Here is a 20,454-nt window from a genome sequence, read left to right on the forward strand (position 1 = left end):
TGGTATTTTGGGGCTGTCAGGGACAGCTTGTGCATCGCAGGCCCTGTGATTAGATGAACCGTGCTTGGGCCAGAACCAGTTACTATAATTTGCCCCAGTGCCCTGAATAATGAGATTTCAAGAAGCAGCACTCTCCCCTCTGTGATTTTCCCCTGCTCTCCTTTCTCTCTCTGCAGCCAGACCACCGGTCTCTGCACCAGCAGAAGAGGTACAAGTTAGCAGGTAGCATTTGTGTCGTGTCTCATTCGCGGCTCTGTCAGCACAGCCGAGGTGCTGAGGTGCTGCGTGCTGGGAAGAGCGCCTTTGCAAGGGGTGGAGTGCCATCCTCTGGCAGAAAGCACGCCGAGCCCGAGGCTGCACAAACCCGCACACCGGTCTCATCCAGCCGAGTGTCACCTTATGCAGAAGCCTATCAGGAGCGGGCTGACATCATCGCAGCCGAAATACTCCCCAGCTGTGTTTCCCACAGGGGATGCTTCCAGAACCGAGGGAGAGTCACGTAGAGATATGATTAGCGCGAGGGTTTAATTTAGGTTTCCTGCGGATTCCAGGACTTGGGTCTCTTCCCGGATCAGCTGTGTGCCTGCATGGCAGGGACTGCTCCGCCGGTTTTCCCTCGGCTGCTTAGAGAGAGGGAGATCATTTCTGCGTGGGTGAAGTCACCGCTGACCTCACCCTTGGCCCAGCGTGGCTGTATGGAAGCATTTAGCCCTATTAGCAGGCGTGTGGCTGTCTTTACTCGTTAGGAAATTGCCCCTGTGAAGGGGGCTTAGTCTTCCCCTTGAAAGAATGATATTTTGTCTCAGAGCTTAGGGCAGTGGCTCAGTGGTACCGCTGCACTTGGATACACAGACTCCCAAGTACGGAGGGAATATACGTGCACGTGTAGTTTGGCCTCGCAAAATATTTTACCGTAACTAAGTCCCAGCCGCAGATATGCTTCTGGAAGGAGGGAGCTTCCCGAATGGCACTGCCAAGGGAACGTGAGTTGTAACGAGTTAGTGCCACACAGAAATAGCGTTGTTATCATCAGCTCCAGTTCACTTACGTGCTCCTCCCAGTGATCTCTGGGAAGTCATTATAGCATTGATGATTTCATATTTTCAGACTCTATGCAAGCGCTAGCTAATTTCCACACCAACTGAGGGACAAAGGTAGGAGGTTATTTTTAGCTGAGCGTATACAACTCGCACGTAGGGAGGCACCATGCAGCTGCTATTGTGTCACATAACTGCAAGCCCACAGCTGCTCCTCCCCAGCACAGTGCTAAGGCAGAAGGAGGTCATCCTCCCACCTTCCCCCCTCTTCCAGTCACCTTGCAAATCCAGCCCTCTTCCAGGCATGTAAAACCAGAAGACAATTAACCCACCTAAAGCTATATTCCTTTTCAGCGAAATAACTGCCCTTAGCCCCTGAGGGAAGCTAGGTTTCCATTTCATGGCATCCCTGCTGTGGATGAGTAAGAAGTGAAACGAGTATCAAATGGATGAGAACCCAAAGTTCAGCGGTTATTCCTCTGAATTCAAGTTGCCTAAAAAAAAACTACGGATCTGAATCTCTTTGCAATTCAACATATTATTCTTGTAATAACACGTACATCGTTATTACCTGTCCTTTCTTTTGCTGCCAGGAACAAGCGGAAGCTGGCAATTCACGTCCATTTCTGTTAAGGTCAAAACCCACAGGAGATGCAAAAGTAGTTCTCTGAAATGCTTGCTTTGATCCCTGAGTTTCAGCTCCCAATAATTTTTAAAGTACAGCTTTAGAAAGAAAGACGAACATGCAGGTTATAACTTTCCTTTTCTTTTAAAAACAGAACCGTAGACATTAGAGATGGAGAAGTTCCTGTAAGACCATCTAGTTAGCAGCCATGCCAGTTTAGTGCATATGTTTTTTAGACTAACATCTAGTTTTCCATTTATATCTCTGCATGCACACAAACCAGTCACTTGTTATTTTGCTCAGCTCTCTCCTTTTCATTACCTTTGGCACCGTTAACAGGCACAGAAAGAGAGATGTTGACTGTGTTCACTGCTGCAGATGGAGATCCCTCCCTGCCTTCCCCTCATGTGATCCCCGTATCTTTGTTCCCTGGCCGTGGGGGCAGTAAGTCCTTACTCCTCTGAATGACAGGGAAGCTGTATTCTGTGTTCAGACGTGTGTTACTGAGTTCTGGGAATGCAGTAAGCAGATAAGGGCTCGTGATAAGCTCGCCAGCCAGTGGTCTGGCAGACGGAGATGGCCGCCCTTGAGAAATGGACTTTCCCAGTGGTGGGATCATGTAGCTGGGCAGAGCCGTGGCCACTGACCTTGAAGCACCCCTTTTCGCAGTGACAGGGCACTGAAGCTGGGCCAGATGCAGCCCCGGTGGGATGCTGAAGGCTTCATGACAACTCCTGTGTCACCCCACCCGTGCCAGGTCCCCGTGGCCAGAGGTGCTGCTGCCTACAACCCCGTAGTCGTCTCAGAGGAGATGCACTCTTGTGAGGGCAGGTGTTGTTTGGAGTGGTGGGAAAATGAGGAGCTGTTGTCTCTATACAGGTCAGATACATGTCCAGAGCCTTATACTCTTCCTAAGCAAAATTTTCTTCATGGTGGACAGCAAGTGCCATAAATCTCTGAAGCTTCCTCCCTAACTGCCCCGTGTCAGGAGGCATTCATGCCTCAGTGAAGGAGGAAAGGTCACGTACCCTTTCAAACCAGCAGGGTCTCAGACCCCCACACGTCCCTCTGGACAGAGTCAGAGGTGCCTCTGCAGGTCGGTGTTTCCCTGCAGCTGCTCGCACCCCTCCTGTTGGGGATGTGCTGTCAGGCAGGGTCTCCTGTCCTGGGTATGTTACCACATATAAAACACGTGAAATACAAGCGCCTCGCCCCTGCCCCTTCCTGTTCTCCCACAAGACGGTCATTGGAGGCCGCTCAGAGCTCCTCAGCCCGGTGGCAGGCCCGGCCACTGTCCTTGGTAACACAGGCTGTCCAGCACTGGCTCTTGATCTCAGTGATTAAACCCTTGAGTAACTCACCAAATGTCTCACCGTGCCTCTTTCCTGCTGCTGACCTCAGTGGGAGGCGCAGAGGAGGAGGGTGCCAAGCAGCACTGGTTTCCCTTCTTGCTTTTCTGTCCCCTACATTCACAAGAGGTGCTGGAAAAGCAGTCGCAGTACCAGAGGACGTGTTGCAGTAAGAGCCGTGCTGGGCTGGAGAAAGGTTTTGTCTGACCTGGTACCTGACGGCACCTAATGGTGAGTGCTCAGGGGAAGGCAAAGCACAGGACGTGCATGTGCTGGCTCCCTCCCAGCATGTAAGTTTGTGGCTCCTGGACTTTCCAAGCCAGAGGGCTCATCCTTCTGTTTCAAATGCTTTGATGGGCTTTTATTGCGTGAATCTGTCCAGTGGTTTTTTGACTTGAGGAACCTCTTGGCACCCACAACAAGGCCTTCTTCAGCAGCATGCCACTGCTTCATCCCACATCATTTCCATGAACCACTTCCTATAATTTGTTCTCAACCCACCTCTCACTCCTGGTGTCATCACATTTTACTAATGTCAGAGAGAAAAACACTAATAAGAAAAATGTATGCTTACCTTTGTTAAAGTATACTTAACACTACTGCTACTATTAGGCACCTTTTGCTTTAGTGCTCCTCATGTTGGTTGCAGCAGCTCTTCCAGCATGTCATGGGTGTTCCAGCTCCAGCATGCATTTCCTGAGCAATCTGAATTGCCTTCCTTACCTGCTGAGTTTGGCTGAGAAATAAGAAGATAAAGGGATATAGAAAGTTACAGATATTCAGTGACTGCAGTGAGAAGTTTGGGGTGTTTTCATTAGTCATTGTTCAAAAATGGAAATAAAACAGTAACTTTGCAGTAGAGCCCGGTGTGCTTGAAAGGGACTAGCATTTTGGTTTTTGGCTTTATTGTCTTAATAGTTAGAAAGGCACAGAAACAAGTTTCACATTTCTTTGTCTCCTACAACAATCACGCCAAGATACTGAGGCAGGGAGCTTTTAAAATTAACTTTTCTTATTTTAATGCAGTGGTCAGGAGAAAATGTTACAGAGGTGTTTTTACTGAACTTTCACCCTTGAAAGGTCTTTGTCTACTATTGATTGTAGAGAGTGGTTATGTTAAAATCCCAATGTAGCTGAATCCAGAAGCAGCTAGCTAAAGCAGTGCTTGATAATCAGTGAGGGAACCCATTTCAAACTGGTAGACTATGAGGGTGGTGAGGCACTGGCACAGGCTGCCCAGAGAAGCTGTGGATGCCCCATCCCTGGAGGTGCTCAAGGCCAGGCTGGATGGGGCCTTGGGCAGCCTGGTCTGGTGGGAGGTGTCCCTGCCCATGGCAGGGGGTTGGAACTGGGTGGTCTTTAAGGTCCTTTCCCACCCAAACCATTCTGTGATTCTGTGTCCATGAACACTGTGATTGGGTCGTGGAAATAATGGCATTTCATTATGGCTATTCATAATCAGCACCAGCAATTTGACTGATTATTTCAGTGACTGATAGTTCAGGCAAGTGTTTCATATGCCTTATAAAACAAAGGTATGATGTGCTGTGGAAGCGTGTTAACACCAGAAGAAACTGTTGTTTCAGTGAGTATAAAGTGCACGAGCATGTGTGATTCCCAAAGGTACTAACAGCTTTTGATGGGGTTGGGAAAGTATAAAAAGAAAGAAAAAAAAATGCAGTAAGCAGGAAGGGAGAAAGGGGCGAGCCACAGCTTTATAAATGAGAAACCCATGTCCACCATATGATCCCTGTCTAGGGAAGAGCCTACAGCTATGTGTAGACAGTAGTTTCCATTTAACTCCTTAAGAGATGCTGCATATCCACTGCTTCTCCTAGTCAGACCCCTTTCCGAGGTGAGTATGTATGGAATAGGACCACAAACTTGGGGCAAGTATTTCTGCAAATCCTGGCACTGGAGGATTTAGAGTGATCCTCCAGCAACATGAAGTGACAGGACTTCTGCAGTTACCTTGCCCCACTTTCTCCATGGTTCATAAACCAGGCCTAGAGCCGTGTCCCTGTCCAGTATTGCTGTGGACGTAATTGGCTGTTGGCAGACAGATCTGGTCAGAAAAGTTTTAATACGGCAGAAATTGATTTACTGGGGGGAGCAGGAGGATGTTTTGTGCCTCTAAACTACTGCTTTTGAAATTCCTCATAGAGTGGCTTACTTTGCTGGGCAGCTGGAGTGTCAAAAGAATATATAAAGCGTTATTCATTAGCCTGACCATAAAAGTATGTAGCATATATTTATTGATGTTTTAAGGTTGGGGTTTTTTCAGCAATCTAAGGAGCTGCAGTTGTCTGCTAGGATACGGTGTGGGTTTGACCAGCTGAAAGAGCAGTCAAAATCTGTTGTGAATCTTCAGCTTACTAGTCCTGGAGCCTCTGTCCCTGTGCTGTGGGACATCCCTAATCCATTCCTCCGGCCCACGGTGGATGTGGAGCTGGTGGGCTCGAAAGGGAGCTGCCAGGGCCCTGCTTGCAGCAGCACTGACGGGAAGGTGGCAGGGCTCCTGGGTGCTGCTGTACTGCCCACTGCTAACCAGGAGTCCTCAGGATGCCTTGGTATGAAACACACATTGGAAAGGAATCAGTATCCCTATCAGAAAGAAAGGTACTTCCAGAAAGAGCCTTGTGGTGGTCGTTGAGTCCAGCCTCTTCTGCCAGCCAGGCCATGCAACTTCATCCCAAGATTCATGCTGTTAACATCATGAATAAAGGTGTTTGAACACAGGAGTCTGTGTCTTCAACCACTTCTATTCCTTAATGTTGAAAGGCTTGATATGACATCATTACTCACTTCCAAGGGCGAGAGAGGGTTTTGCAAGCCTGCTGTGATGTTCCTTTCAAACAAATCTGTGCTGCTACAGAGGGAAGGCTCCCCAGACAGCCGGTATGCTCTGTGCATGCTGAGTGGCTTGGGCAGGAGATGGGCACGTACCGTGTCGTTTGGGTGTGCTCTTGCCCTTTGGCCTCACCAAGTCAGTGTTCAGCGATCTGAGCAGGATCCTGCCCATGCCTGAGATGACCTGCAGAGGACACAGGGCTCTCGGGCACAGAAAGCAGGTATCTGGCTTAAGTGTAAGCCATCCTCTTAGAGATGCAGATCTCACCGGAGCTGCACACAGCATGTTAAAAACACGTGCCAAGTTTTTGAAAGTATTAGTCAGAATTTCCTGCCCTGACAGTGCCGTGGCAGAAGGGCTCGGTCCTCTAGGTTGTGAGTCACGAGCCCACATCCACTGTTTGATCCTGCAGGCAGACACTGCGCAGATAAGCTGGTATTTAGGTGCTTGTGGTGTCAGGTCCTCAAGGCCCACCATCAGAGGCTTCTGGAGGTGGGAGAAGGGGACAAACTGCTCGGGGTCACAGGACTGCTCGGGGAAGGTGGGTTCGTGCCTGCTGCTGTGACAGACACAGCTCTGTACGTACCCATGGCCTTCCCCTGTAATTCGACGTCTTCAAACATTTCGTGCTGGTAAGTATGCACTGACACGGGCGGAGGTCAGCAAGGGGAGGTGACGTTCCCGTGGTCATTTGGGAAATCGCGTGTCAGAACTGGGAGCAGAAGCCAGAGCCCCTTCCAGCCTCGGGGAGCCATCCTCTGGCTGCAAAGTGTCTTTAAGTATGGATGTCAGGCTTGAGGTACCGCAAGGGTATGTCAGGGAGCAGAGTTTGTCAGATGCCAAAGCTGTTTTGCCTGTTGGGTCTCTCTGAGCAGTTGGGTGGAGGTAAAGATCGATTCCTGTTGAGGTTTTGTGCTAAGAAGTGCTGAGCTCAGAGAGTCTGTTAACACCCGTTTGACAAGGACGAGCGTGAAGTCTGGTGCTCGATGCACAGATTTCGCAGGAACCGAATGGCACCTGTACAATTCCTGCTTCACTGCTGTCGCCCGCAGCGACTGCTGGGTGCTGCGCACGTGCCCCAAGGCAAAGGCATCATCTCACTCTCTCTCCTCTCTCCCTCTCTCTCTTTCTGTTATCTCTCTTTCTGCAGGTCAGCGTGGAGGTCCTGGTAGAATACCCTTTTTTTGTATTTGGACAAGGCTGGTCATCCTGCTGCCCCGAGAGAACCAGCCAGCTCTTTGATTTGCCATGCTCCAAACTCTCTGTGGGGGATGTCTGCATATCGCTTACGCTCAAGAACCTGAAGAACGGCTCTATTAAAAAGGGCCAGCCCATGGACTCAGCTAGTATCTTGCTGAAGCATTCAAAGAATGACAGTCTAGCTGGAAGTAGACACAGGTATGCGGAGCAGGAAAATGGGATTAATCAGGGAAGTGCACAGATGTTAGCTGAGAATGGTGAACTGAAGTTTCCGGACAAAATAGGATTGCCTGCAGCACCTTTGCTCACCAAAACAGAACCCAGCAAGCCCCCGGCAACGAGGAAGAGGAGGTGGTCAGCCCCCGAAACACGAAAACTAGAGAAATCAGAAGAGGAGCCACCTTTGACTCTTCCCAAGCCTTCTTTTATTCCTCAGGAGGTTAAGATTTGCATTGAAGGTCGATCCAATGTAGGAAAGTAAAAGTTGTTTGGGGAAAGGAAATTAGGCTATCCCTTGTCATTTTTATCCAGATTACTGTACTGTAGACTAAATAACCCAGTATTTACATGTTATCATCTTATTTTAGGTTTATGTTATAACCTTGTTGTTATAGTTGCAGCTGGTATTATGCAGGAGACTGGTGCATATGTTTTTCCACAAGTGTTTGTCAGTGACTAGGTTTCTTGAGAGCTACAGAAGGGGCAGTATCTGCTTCACACACCCTTAGTGGAAATGAATGTGTTGTCATGGCTCCTGTTTTCTAACACCTCGTGTAGGACAGGGTCCAGCTGTGATTTTTTCTTTTTGTTGTCGTTATTTTTTGTGGGTTTTTTTTTTTTCCTTGTTTTGGTTCCTGTTCTAGTTTTTTTTGGGGGGGAGGTGAGGAGAAGGGAACTGTAGCAGAGGTGTGTGTCACGCGTGGTGTGTGTGTGCGTGCGCCCGTCCCGAGGAGGGACCGTGAAGAGGTTTTCTGGCCCCAGGTGAATGCTGAGGACACAACCCACAGATGTTACCGAAAAGGATCAGACAGTCTCTGACATTGTCAACAATAAGCCAACTCTCACTCAAGGCTCTACGGTATATATATATATATATGTGTGTATATATATATATATATATATTTGTGTGTGTGTACTTGTATATATATATTTCCCCCCATGGGGTCTGACTGCACTGATTTTTACTCACGAAGCAACTGCCACACCAACATTTCCCTTCTGCTTGCTCGTGCAGTCCGGTGCTGGGAGGCCACACACACACACGGGGCGGCTGTCCTCTGCGCCATTCACCCCGCGGGCTCCTCCCGGCGGCGCGGCGGGCACGCGTGGGTGCGTGTGGGTGTGCGTGGGTGTGCGCAGGGAGCCCTCCAGCTCGCTGGACGTGCCCGGCTCGGGCGCACTCCTGTTTCTGTGCAGTGTTAGACAAATCCATCGGGTTAACGCCATGGACATTTGCTTCCACGAGGGAGACGCATACTGCCCCTTTGAGATCACAGGCATACATCGTTTGCAGTTAGGTTGCAGATCTTTGTCTTTAACTCTAGTACTGTTTTTGGTTCATGATTATGGACAACCCGTGCCACTTTTTTCAAATTTCAGTGTGACACAGGAACCTGATGTTGAAGATGAACGTAGAATGTCTTTAAGCACTTAAAATGCTGTTCACACTTTATTGCTGAGCATCCTGGTCTAACACTCAGTACGTACTGTATCTCACTTTAATCTGCTCGGAAAACAGCAGCAGCAAACAAATTAATCTCTTCAACACTGTAACTACATGCAACTATGTAAAGTTTTCTCACAAGCAAGATGCTGAAAGTTTCAATGTGGTTTCAAAGGGATGAATGTGAATTATTGAACTAGTATGTGACAGTCATTGTCCACAAAGGACTACTTAATAGGAGGCACTTTTTAAACTTTAATGCTTGAGAAAGAGTTAAAGGCATATGCGAGCTGACAGATAATAAAAGAATAAGAGAAAGGAAAAAGGAAAGAGAAAAAAAAAATCATTGTCCAGTGTTTTTGAAAAAAGATGGACTTTAAAGAATCTTGCAATTTGCACATCTTGAGTTTATCATTTGTGTGGTATTCCTGCAGTTTTTACCTAATAATGTTGTGGGTTGGGGGGGGGGTCTGAAAGAGCATAAACAAATGTAGCAATTACTCACTAACCTGCCTACGCTCTAGGCCATTTCATAGGGTTATTGTTCCTTTCAAAGTTCATTTTCGGTCTTTCTACCGTATCTGCCACACAGAACCTAACACAGGTCCTAATGGGACAGCTCTGAGAATTTGTCTTCAGACTTGCTGAGAGAGTTTTCCACAAGAAACATTTCTATACATAAGCAAGGTGTTTGTTTGTTTTTAAAACAAACCTATTGTTATTTTATTATTATTATTATTTGTTATTTTAATTGCATTGTTTTCCATTTGAAAGACTAGATTTAAGAGTTTGGTACAAAACAAGTTCGGGGGGGTATTCACGCCGTTCAGTCTTTTGTTTCCCCAGGTAGGGCCGGATCCTTTGAGGTGCTGTGCACCAAGCCTCCCGAAAAGTCATGGGGAGGTGTGAGTATTAAGTACTTCAGGTCTGAGCTACAAAGCCTCTTGCTGCCAACAGGGATCTCATTGATGACAGTGGGATTTAGCTTGGGCCCTACGCAATCAAGCGTTCACATCGTTACTTTTGGTTGGTGAGTTCGCGTCCTTCAGGTAGTTTTGAAGAAGCTGTACTGATAGGGAGAAAAGGAAATAAAAGTTCTGGATTAGAAATGCAGTACCTAAAGTGAACAAACTTATTTAAAATCTCATTTTCCCTCTCCCCTAAAATACAGTGCTTTTATTTAAGAAAAGAAATGTTAACCCCAAACCCCAGCTTTGACTCTGTTATTTGTTACTTGAAATTTAGCTCACACCAGAACTAATTGTTTTTATACCATATTCTGGGGTGCACCAAAAAGTTTGAATATGTTTAAAATAGCTTGAAACTTTTCTTGAATTTCCTTGAATTTTATTAACCTCTCAGCGGGCTACCAAATAGCTGAGTGGGTTTCTTCTCACAGTCACACTGCTTAGTTAGTGCTTATTTGTTAATATTTCTGCTCAGAGAAGTTGCTTAATCTTCCATATACTCTGCTCAGGGCACTTGCAATTTATTGTTTTGTTTTGTTTCCTGTTTAATTTTTAAGCTTTGATGGTAAAGGAATAGAAAGAATTACAGATTTTAGTTTGCATTTGTACCACTATTTCCGTAATTCACACGTGCTCGGAAAAAAAATCTCAAAGAGAACCATACGCATTCACATTCGTGGTTAATAAGGAAGCAGGGGCTATTAAACTGACTGGATCTATTCAACTAACACTAAAAAAAATAAAAAATAATAATAATAAAAAAATAAGTTTGGAGCAATAGGAATGTATTAGTTCTGTGCTTGTATTTCAGACTGAGGAATTCTGAAATAACTGGTTCTTTCCCAACAATCGTCCCTTTCCATGCTTTGGCTTTCGTAGGATGTGCAATACTTTACGTGCCAACGTAGACTCACCCGTGCGGTGTTAGCTAGATCTCATACCCTCTTCTGGTTTCCCCTTTTTGTTCTCTTTGAATAGTTTCTTTCTTCCTTCCTTCCTTCCTTTTTTCCTATTAATAACCCTCTCCCCCCCAAAATAAAAAAGAAACGTATCGAGGGTGAGGCGTTCCTTGGCCTGGGAAACACCAGCCCTTTTTGTATTCAGTGAGCGTGGTGCGTGAAGCAAAGGCCTGGCTCGGCCTTGCGTATTCGAGAAGCACGACCCTGGCCTCCGCGCTGTAAAAAACAATAAAAATTTAGATCCAGGAAGATAAAAAGCGCCTAATCCAAGTTTCCCCCCGCCGCCACCACCACCAAGAGAGGAGTTTCGGGATTCATTATGTCTCCAAGGGGGGGATTTTGCCAATGTGAGCCCTCTTCCCCGCGGGGCCACGCGCGGCCGTGGGGCCGCTCGTTGTTCGCTCCGTGCCCACCCGACGGGGCCGAGCCGCATCTGGGCGTCCACGCGTGGCCTGGCCCGGCTCCCTTTTCTCTTGTTTTCTTTTGGTCTCTTTTTTTTTTTGTTTTCTTTCCTTTTTATTTTCTTTTTTTTAATTTTTTTTTTCTTTTTCTTCCTTTTTGTAGCAGGCCTGTTTAGTTTACAATGAAATGCATACAATCACCAAGAAATTAGTCAGGGCGAAGAAAATAAAACGAGAACCTCTTTATAGGGATTTCTAAAAATATCTATCTATCTGTCTATCTATCTATCTAATCTATCTATATATCTATATATATAAAATGACTGTTCCTTATAGTGTTTAACTTAGGCATTGTTTCAGTTTGTCTGGGCCACATCACGGGGAATTTGAGTTTGATGTCACTTACCTCAAGTCCTGCAGTTGAAACCCAAATTGGAGTTGCTGTTGACCTACTTTAGGATTTTGTACGTTGCTGTTGGGATTTTTTCCCCCGACAAACCAGACCTCGGGGCGGGGGGGAGGGGGGTAGGATGTTCCTCTGATTCCTTCAATTCCTTCGTCCCGCTGTCGCTTTGTTCGACCTGTCGTTCCGTCATTTTCTCGGCGTGGGGAAGTGACATCGCTACTCTCGTTTCCCTAAATCAAGGAACATTTAGAAACTTTTCACACCTTTTACTCAGGGATGGGGCTGGCATATGTGTGGTACACTGATGTGACCAGAAGCAGCACTTTTACTGCTCTGGAGTAGGGATGTACAATGTTACAGACGAGTTTGGATTTCCTGCATCTCATGGTTTAACTCTGTAGATATCACATAGATTGCAATACAAAAGCAGCAGGCTCAGCGTGAACTGTAGCTGTTGGTTATCATGAAAATTCACTCTGTGCAGAGATTTGTTTCACTTAAAGTGTGTTGCCAATATTAAAAAGGAAACGGTGAAATTCTGTTCAGACTTGCAACTGCTAAAAAAAAAAAAAAAAAAGAAAAAGTCTGTATCAAGGAGAGCAAATCCTCTTTATTTTAAACACTAACAGTGTTATTTCAAAGAGGGGTTCTTGGCACAGCATTCTGTGCGTCCTGGGCCCCAGCTCTGCAAACACTTATGCACGTGCTCATGGAAAGGTCTGAGCTGGCCGGCGAAAGCAGCCGGGAGGCTCGGGAGCTCTCTGTGTAGTACGCGTATAAATCTTTGTGAAACTGAAGCCTGGTTCGGTTAGGGCCAGATTCTGACCTTACTCAGGTGGCTGGAAAACCCTGGGGTTTCATCCAGGTTCACCAGGGTGGGATGCCCCGGGGGCGCTGGGGGATGTGGCCTGTTGAAACACTTCTGCTATCCCATGAACGCCAAAAAAATGGCGAAATGGGGCATGCACTCGTACAGGTAATTTCCATGTCCTCCCTCCACATCATCACAGGTAACAGCAGAGTCCGCTTGGGGCTCTGGCCAGTGCTGATGTGAAAAGCGAGGGGGGTGAACATGTCGCTGGAGTGCAGCCGGTCATTTTCTTCTCTCTGGTTTATCCACCTCCCCCCCCGCCCCCAAAGTCCTGAAACAATAGAAAAACGAGAATTTGTTGATGCAGATCTGCATACGTGCACACACAGCCAGGCAGAAGTGTCAGTTTGCACATGAATAAATACGTGTGAATTTTGTAAGCCTACACATCCACTTGGTTTCCTGTCCCGAGGACAGTGTCGTGTTTTGTGTCGATAGGGAAATTCCAAACAAGTTGCACACCTCTACTCCAGAGTTCAATTTCTTTTACATAGACGACCTCGCTTCAGATGTGTTACCTTTACTGATAGGATCTTTTCTTGTAGCACTATATCTTGTGGGAATATTTTTTGATGTAAACCTAATTTGAGAAGCTTATTAAAAATAGAAACTTTTTTTGAAGCACTCACATTGAGGAGTACAGGTAATGTTTTAAAAAAATTGCACAAAAGAAAAATGAATGTTGGAATGATTCATTCAGTGTTTGAAAAAGAGATGGCTCTGTTTGAACAGTGAGTTTCATACCTTGTTTGTAAAAAAAAAAAAAAGTTTTTAAATACAAAAGCAGAGAAAGGTTGAAAGTTACATGTTTTTTGTATATAGAAATTGTCATGTCTAGATGATCTGATTTGTATTGGCTTTGGCCAGGAAGAATTATTACTTAAAAGGCTCTTAAAGAACAACTGTGCTTAATTTTCTGTTCGTATTACATTTCTGGGTCCCGTTTCTGGGGAATGGAGTCATGCTTTCACACTGTTTATTCCTGTGCTGAAAATACACCTTGGAGCAGCAATTCCTGAGTGCAGCTACCAGGCACTTCAAAGGGTGGCTACTGTGCAAACCTAGAGTCTCGCTCTGCAGCTGGGTTTTGGCTTTAGATCTCTCCTGCCTGCGCCGAGGGACGAGGCTGCTTTCGAGGGAGCCCTCGGCGATGCCCGGCCCAGCAGCAGCCCTGCCTTCGGTCGAGAGCCGCTGCCGGCCGCGCACGGCCCGCTCGGCTCCCGCCTGAAGCTTTTTGGCCCCATTTTTTTTCCTCTCCCTGTGACGCTGTTCCACGTTTTTTCAGCACTTCCTGTTCCATACGAAACCCAAAGAGTATAATCCTGAGCAAGAAGTGTTTATAACAAGGGATCCTAGCCTAGGGCCAACAGCAGGGCCCTGCCCGAGGCAAGGCGGCCTTGGAGCCCTTTCCACTGCCCCCTCTCCCCGCGGCCTCCTTCAGAGCTGCCGGGGAGCAGGCACCCGAGGCAGCTTTCCAGTGGCGGTCTTGGTTGCTTGAGAGACCGGTGTTTTCCAGAAGCCAAAAGAGAGGATCCCGAAGCAGTTTGTGAGGAGAGGGTCTTTTTCTAAGTCCAAAGATTGAGCTGGGCAGCTGGGGGCCGGCGGTGGGGCAAAGCGGTGACCCTGGCCTCGGCTCTCATCCAGGTGGCCCTGGGCACCGGGAGGAGCGGCCCCGGTTGTATTACAATGAAGTGCATTCAGCCAATAGGTAGTATTTATACAATAACAGTCTCTAAGGTTTCTGTAGTTTTTTTCTTCTTGTTATCTGAAAGGACTCAAGTCTTCCACTGAGGATTTTATGGAGGCTTCATCCAAGGTTGTTTCTTTTCGGTTTGTTTCTATTTTGAGCAGTCAAAGCTCCTGTGCCCTTTCCCTCGACCATGCAGTAGGCATGCATTGGAAGTGCTGTTTGCAGTAGGCGTTAGTCACTCGTTGAAGCTGTCGTTGCTGTACTACTGGATTGCTGACGTGCAAAAACTTCAGGGCCCGGACTCTCGGCCGGTGTGGGAGCGCGGGGAGGCCTGGCTCTGCCCCGCGACACCTGCTGAGGCGGGGATCCCGCCCTGGGGCTTGCTGTAAGAGCCGAGGACCCGACTGCTCTCCCTTCGAACGCACTCTGCACAACTCCTCTCCGAGCCATGGGGTTGGGATCTGGGTAGCTGAAGACGAAAACGGGCCGGGGGTGGCTACATTGGTGTCTTCTGTCTGGCCATCGGGCTGGCCTCTTAGCGAAGTTACTAATCTGTTAAGGCATAGATACAACTTCTTACGACAGTCAGCTAATGTTGAAACTCACTAATGTATGTATTTGCTCTTTTTTTTTTTTTTGAATAATATATTAACTTGTTGAACACTGTTCTTTTCACAGTGTTAAAGGGGGGGGGTGGGGGGCGTGGGAGGGGTGGGTTACGGGTGGGGATTTCCCAACCTTTTTCAGTTCGGGTGAGCTACTGAAAATCATTTTGTACTAGCTATGTCACCGTCCCCGGCAGCCGGCGGGCTTGGGCTGGCCGGCTCGCGAAGGCACTCGGTGAAAGGCCTTGCCGGGGTAAGGTTTAGCCATTCTTCAGCAGTAATTTTTTTAAGGTCTTTTTTTTAATTTTTTTTTTTTCTCATTTGGTATTATTAATGAGGGTTGATGCAAATCACACTTCCAGTGTAGTTCCTAGTGTAGGCCCAGCAAAAGGGATATTGCAGCTTTGTGTTGGGGAGAAATTGAGCTGACATGGCCAGTACAAAGGAGAAATAGGGAGGGAATAACGTTTTGCACCTTATTGAAAAGAGGAGAAGATTTTAAGTGCATACAGACATAGTTAAGAGCTTTTATTGTGACAGGAGAACTTTTTTCCATATGCGTGCATACTCTCTGTAATTCCAGTGTAAAATATTGTACTTGCACTAGCTTTTTTAAAACAAATATTAAAAAAAAATGGAAGAATTCATATTCTATTTTCTAATGGTGGTGTGTCTATTTGTAGGATACACTCGCGTCTGTTTATTGAATTTTATGGTCCCTTTCTTTGATGGTGCTTGCAGGTTTTCTAGGTAGAAATTATTTCATTATTATAATAAAACAATGTTTGATTCAAAATTTGAACAAAATTGTTTTAAAGAAATTGTCTGTATACCAGTACAAGTTTATTGTTTCAGTATACTCGTACTAATAAAATAACAGTGCCAATTGCAAACGCGTGTTTTGTCTTTATGAGTTACAACTGAACGCAAGATAGCTTTCCCCTGGAGGTAACTTGTCCAATTTATTTTTCCTGCCCCTTGGCAACGTGTTTTAGCACATTTGCATTCATTTGCAGCGACGCAGGAATGTACCCGTACACGGCATAAAACCCTCTCCAGACCATCAGAGTGAAGCCTTTTATTGCGTAACAAAACTTTCCACTTACAACTTCCGAACGCTTTAAATGGTTGCGCCACTTGCGCTGGAGGCGTTGCATACACAGGTTTGCTACAGATGAGGGGAGCCAACACTCCTCACCACCACCTCAGCAGTGCGGAGCAGGGCAGGAAGACATCTAAGGCTCGTTAACTCTTCTTGGCTGATTATGCAGAAGCGCTTTACAATTATCGCAGGCAACACCATGGAGTTTTGGACTCCGAATTACTTAGCCATGTATGAAAACTTCACTAACAGTAAACACCGTGTCAGGTAAATGCTGTGTTTAGGGGTGCGGAGCTGCGGCACCATCTGATCTGACCCAGGAATGCTGCAGCTCACCCGGCCCCTGCCCTCTCCTGCCCTCAGCTCGCTGGGTGCTGCAGAAGGCAAGCTGCCGTTCTCAGGCATTGGCATTTTTTTTTCTCTCCTACACAAGCAAGGCTAAACCTGGCTTGCTCTTCCTGGCATTGGCTGCAAAAGCCCTCCTGGCTCCAAGAGAGAACTTGTGGTGTAAAACTGGTACTGGCCACTAAAAAGCAGCACCCCCAGGCGGAGGGGTGGGGAGGCAATGGTGGACAGACACTGGACGTACACTGGCAGAAAGCTGTGGCAGCAAGCCTGCTCAAAGTGGTGGAACCACGTCCGTATGATCAGGTATGACACAGAGGGAGTGCTTGGTTCAGAAAAGGCTTCAAACTCTCCAACTGTCCATGACCGAAAAACACGAGCCCCTGTACCGACACGGTGGGGCCTGGCTAATTGCTGCCCTTTCTCTATTTCACCCCCAGTCCTTTCCACCCCCGCAACTGGCTGGCAGAAAGGAAGACACAGGCTCACTTTCATAGGAAAAGCTCCTCCAAATGCAAGCAGAGGCTCCTCCTGCCCCTGCTTACAACGCCTCAGATTTACAGGGTGGCCCACGGCCTACATTCAACCCCGCTCCGAGGCCAGAGGTGAGCAGAAAGAAGCACGGAAGAGCACAGCCCAAGTGCACCCCGTGGGGGCATACGGCTGTCACTGTACCAAGCCCTTTGTCCCCAGGTAAGGGGTGCAGCGTGCCCTGCACGGCGGTGACACCCCGGTATGACCGGGAACGGCTGGGATTTTTTTTAGGCGGTCTCGTGTTTCAAGATGCCAGCGATGGATGTGCTCAGCAGGGCTTGTCTGAATGGTGTAACAAGGCCCTTTTCGGCATCCCCGCTGACAGGTTTTCGGTGTCTTCACTTACAGCACTGCGGTCCTCAGCACTGCCCTTGGGTGCTCAGCTTAGCAAGTGCCCAGCTGGGGAAAGCAGGCATGGGCTTGGCCTGCAGCCCTTACCACACTCACAGTGTTCCTGTAGCGGGGAGACAGGATGGGGCTGGGGTGGCAGGCTTAAAGAAGACCAGGTTGAGCAGAATCACCTGACACTAAGCTCTTACAAATAGGACAGGATGTTCCACGGGACAGCAAATTACAGAAAACCTGGGAAAATGTGCAGGTGAGGTAGATCTGCAAATGGCACATGGCGTTGGCCAGTATTTCTGGCCTTTGCGTGGTCCATCCTGCCAGGCGCAGCGCACCCTCAGCACCCTCTGCTCCAGTTTCTCGTGAGAATGGCAGCGGGCTTGAGCAGGGCACAGCTCTGGGACTAAGAGACAATAAAGGCAAATACTGAGGCACAGGACTGGCTGTAAAACAAGGGCTCAAACTTGACTTTTTTCTGTTTTCCAACCTGTCTGAAAGCTGCACATTTGAGTGTTAGTAGTGAGTGCTGACGTGGTTGAGCATCGTCTCTGAACAAAACCCACGTGTAACTACGGGCAAGATGCAGACATCCTATCAGTTTACCTTCCTGCAGCTGATTTCTCTCTCCTGCTCATGCTGGAGAAAGAGAAAACAAAATAGAACACATACTGCTTATCAAAATGGTGGTAACAGCTGCTATTGAGAAAAGCAAATACCCTTAAGTTCAAGTCACCATTCTTAGTGTCAATGTCATCCACATTCAATGTCTGGAGAATTCAGGGCACTTCTTAGGGTCGGCCTATCCCCATCCATTCAGATTAGCCAGGGGGGAGACAAAGTATGTGCAAAAGGGACAGGGAAGTGGGTGTGAGTGGCCCTAGGCCAGGCTGGCTGTGTAGGTGTGCAGTTTGCCAGGGAGAAGACTCCATGCTTGCCAGCCCCATGGAGAGGCAGCCCTCCCTTGCCCCCAGTGCCTGCCCTTTGGAAAAGAAACTCTTCCAAAGAGATGTCCTGAAGCTGTTCTGTTCAATGTGCATATGATCTTTTTAGAAAAATGTTTACAAATATATATATATGTTATATGTATATGTACTTCTTTCGTTTACAAATGTAGCTAAAAAAAGTAGAAAAGCAATAGTGAGAGTAGGTGTGAGACCAGCAGACTGCTGCGCTTCCCACGTGTGAAGGCACGAGTGTGGAGGCACACCTGCGGTCAGGCTGCACCGTGATGTCTGGCACGGGCTGCCCCCGCTCCTCGCGGAGGTGTTCGTTTGCCTTTGTACCCCTGCACTGCACGTCGTGTAAATGAGGGAAGGGTGACCCCCTGCAGCTGTGCAGGTGCAGAGCAGTAACACCGCCTGCGCTCCGGGCTCAGCGAGGGTAAGAGCAGGATTTGGCCCACCGGAGGGTCTGTGGTAAAGAAGCGAGGCAACTTCTTAACATGATGCTTTCAGGCTGGAGGGAGCAGAGATCAGACCCTTTACTCACAGGGCCTGCTCCTCTCTGGGTTCGGGTTCCTTTACGAGATTTGGGCAGGACGAATGGTCCTTGAAGCCAGCACAAGCATAACCTGTGCTCACATTAAGGCCCTTATTCACCTCCAAAACAGATGAAAGGGTCACACCACAATTAAGACCTATGTCCTACGAGTTTAATGGAAGACATTTAAAATACGAGGCCATTTAGAAGACCTTCGGTGCCTTTTCTAATGTGCACAACACACTAAAAAGTCAACGGGGATCATTTTGTGGCCTAGATTTGCTCCTCAGAATGGTTGATCGTACCAACCCTTGTGCATGGCTTTTTGGGCAGTCCTGCATATGAGCCTAATTCTAGAGTCTCTTCGCTATTCCCCTTCCTACAGATTACTCATTTGCTTTTCAAAGGAAGCCTACCTCTTTCCACAGATACCTACAGGAGGGGAAAGTAAGCCCCTGAATGAAGTACTGAAGTAACATCAGCTGTACTACAATCTCAGCAGCACTTCAAAGTGGCCAAACATTATTAATTCATTGGTGTTCACTTTTACATCCTTTATCGTAACGAGCTACTGTGGTATTCATGTGGATGCAATGTGTATTTCCAAAGAAGTTTTGTTGTGATTTAACAATTAATTAGTGGGCTGTTGCACTTTATTAAAGTGTTACCCAGAGTCTTAAACATTCATTACTGCCTTTAGAGCAAATGTTTTAACTCAGTCTCAGCCTGCCAGTATCTTGCAATCAGGCTGTTCTGCTGGAAGCTCCCTTTTGATTTTCATGATGCTAAGGACTGCAAAGGAGTGGTACGAAAAAAGTAAGATGTGAGTTTGATCTCTCCAACCTCATTCACCTGGCCGCAGACAGTGCACAGTGCAGCATCTTTACATCTTTGCTAAATGGACAGGAACAGGCAGAAAACTTACGAGGGAGCAGGGAGGGCTGCGGAGAAACCTCCCCTTGGTGGGTTTACTGTTGCTGGGGTTGTATGTCTCGAAAAATTCTGATCACAGAGCACAGGTAAAAGCAGGAACCCAGGTAATTCAGTAATGGCGTGCACAAAGAAGCAGGCAAGCTCTGAGATGTTCTCTCCTGAATGATCTCCATGGATGGAGGCAGGGAGGACAACATGGGTTTGCTACATTCAATGACTTCCCTGAAGAGGAAGGTCCTTTGAAATAGGGAGATTTAGTAAAAATGGCAGTACCGACCCTGCGAACTGAGAGTGGAGATCTGGCATTTTATCTTCACAGTAAGACGCTAGCAGTAGTCAGGCCTCTGACATTCTGCAGGCTGGCAGCCCTGCCACAAACATCGACCCTTTTGCCAGAGGAAAGGTGAAGACAATTTGGGTTTTGATTCCTCCACTCAACCCCTTCCATCTTTTTCTCTCCCAGCCTGCAATTTCTGGAGGGTGCACTGTCAGAAGCAGTGGTAGCTGACAGGTCAGTCTTCAAAGAGGGAATGTGTGTATGCAGGTGCAACAGACATATCTGTACAAGCCAATTCCTTGTTAACTGGGGTTTCAGCAGCTATTTGTCAGAAGGGAAAAAGAGAAGAAATGATTAAAAAATAAAATAGGCACAATAAAAGATGAGGCTATTGCATTTTGAACCAATGGCACTGTGTTAATAGCACAACCTTCCTCATCCAAATCCCAACCATCGTGGCTATGAGATTGCCATCTGCAGAGAGAGGAGAACTTGCCACTAACGCACCAAGGAGGAGAAAGCACAACAAAACACCAGCCCTTCCTGCTCCTCTCCCCCTGTCCCTCTCTCCAGTTCCCCAGTCCTGGGCTATGAGAAGACCTGGCTGTGCTGCTGGGTGACCCGGATGAACGTTGTTCTCCTGCTCAGTTCCTTGAGTTTGGCAGCTCCCACGTAGGTGCAGGTGGAGCGCAGTCCCCCAAGGATGTCCAGGATGGTGAGCTCCACATCCCCTCTGTACGGCACCTCCACGGTTCTGCCCTCCGAAGCCCTGGAGAAGAGAATGGTTACTGCAATTATGGGCAGATGTAAAATG

General features: G+C 47.4%; 2 protein-coding genes across 19 annotated transcripts in view; one reads left to right on the forward strand and one right to left on the reverse strand.

The window, feature by feature from the left end:
- ATXN1 (ataxin 1) overlaps window positions 1-15,518 on the forward strand; it is a 218,355-nt gene extending 202,837 nt beyond the window's left edge. For all 18 annotated transcript variants that reach the window (XM_080579215.1, XM_080579227.1, XM_080579216.1 and 15 more), the window contains one exon: window positions 7,013-15,518. In XM_080579215.1, the coding sequence (XP_080435341.1) occupies window positions 7,013-7,543 (531 nt within the window). In that variant the 3' untranslated portion in view covers window positions 7,544-15,518. The remainder of the gene's footprint in view (window positions 1-7,012) is intronic.
- GMPR (guanosine monophosphate reductase) overlaps window positions 15,447-20,454 on the reverse strand; it is a 41,279-nt gene continuing 36,271 nt past the window's right edge. Inside the window, exon 9 of the mRNA XM_080579236.1 lies at window positions 15,447-20,409. Coding sequence (XP_080435362.1) covers window positions 20,229-20,409 — 181 coding nt within the window. The 3' untranslated portion in view covers window positions 15,447-20,228. The remainder of the gene's footprint in view (window positions 20,410-20,454) is intronic.

The sequence above is a fragment of the Anser brachyrhynchus genome, assembly GCF_964034855.1.
Source record: "Anser brachyrhynchus genome assembly, chromosome: 2".
Taxonomy (NCBI): domain Eukaryota; kingdom Metazoa; phylum Chordata; class Aves; order Anseriformes; family Anatidae; genus Anser; species Anser brachyrhynchus.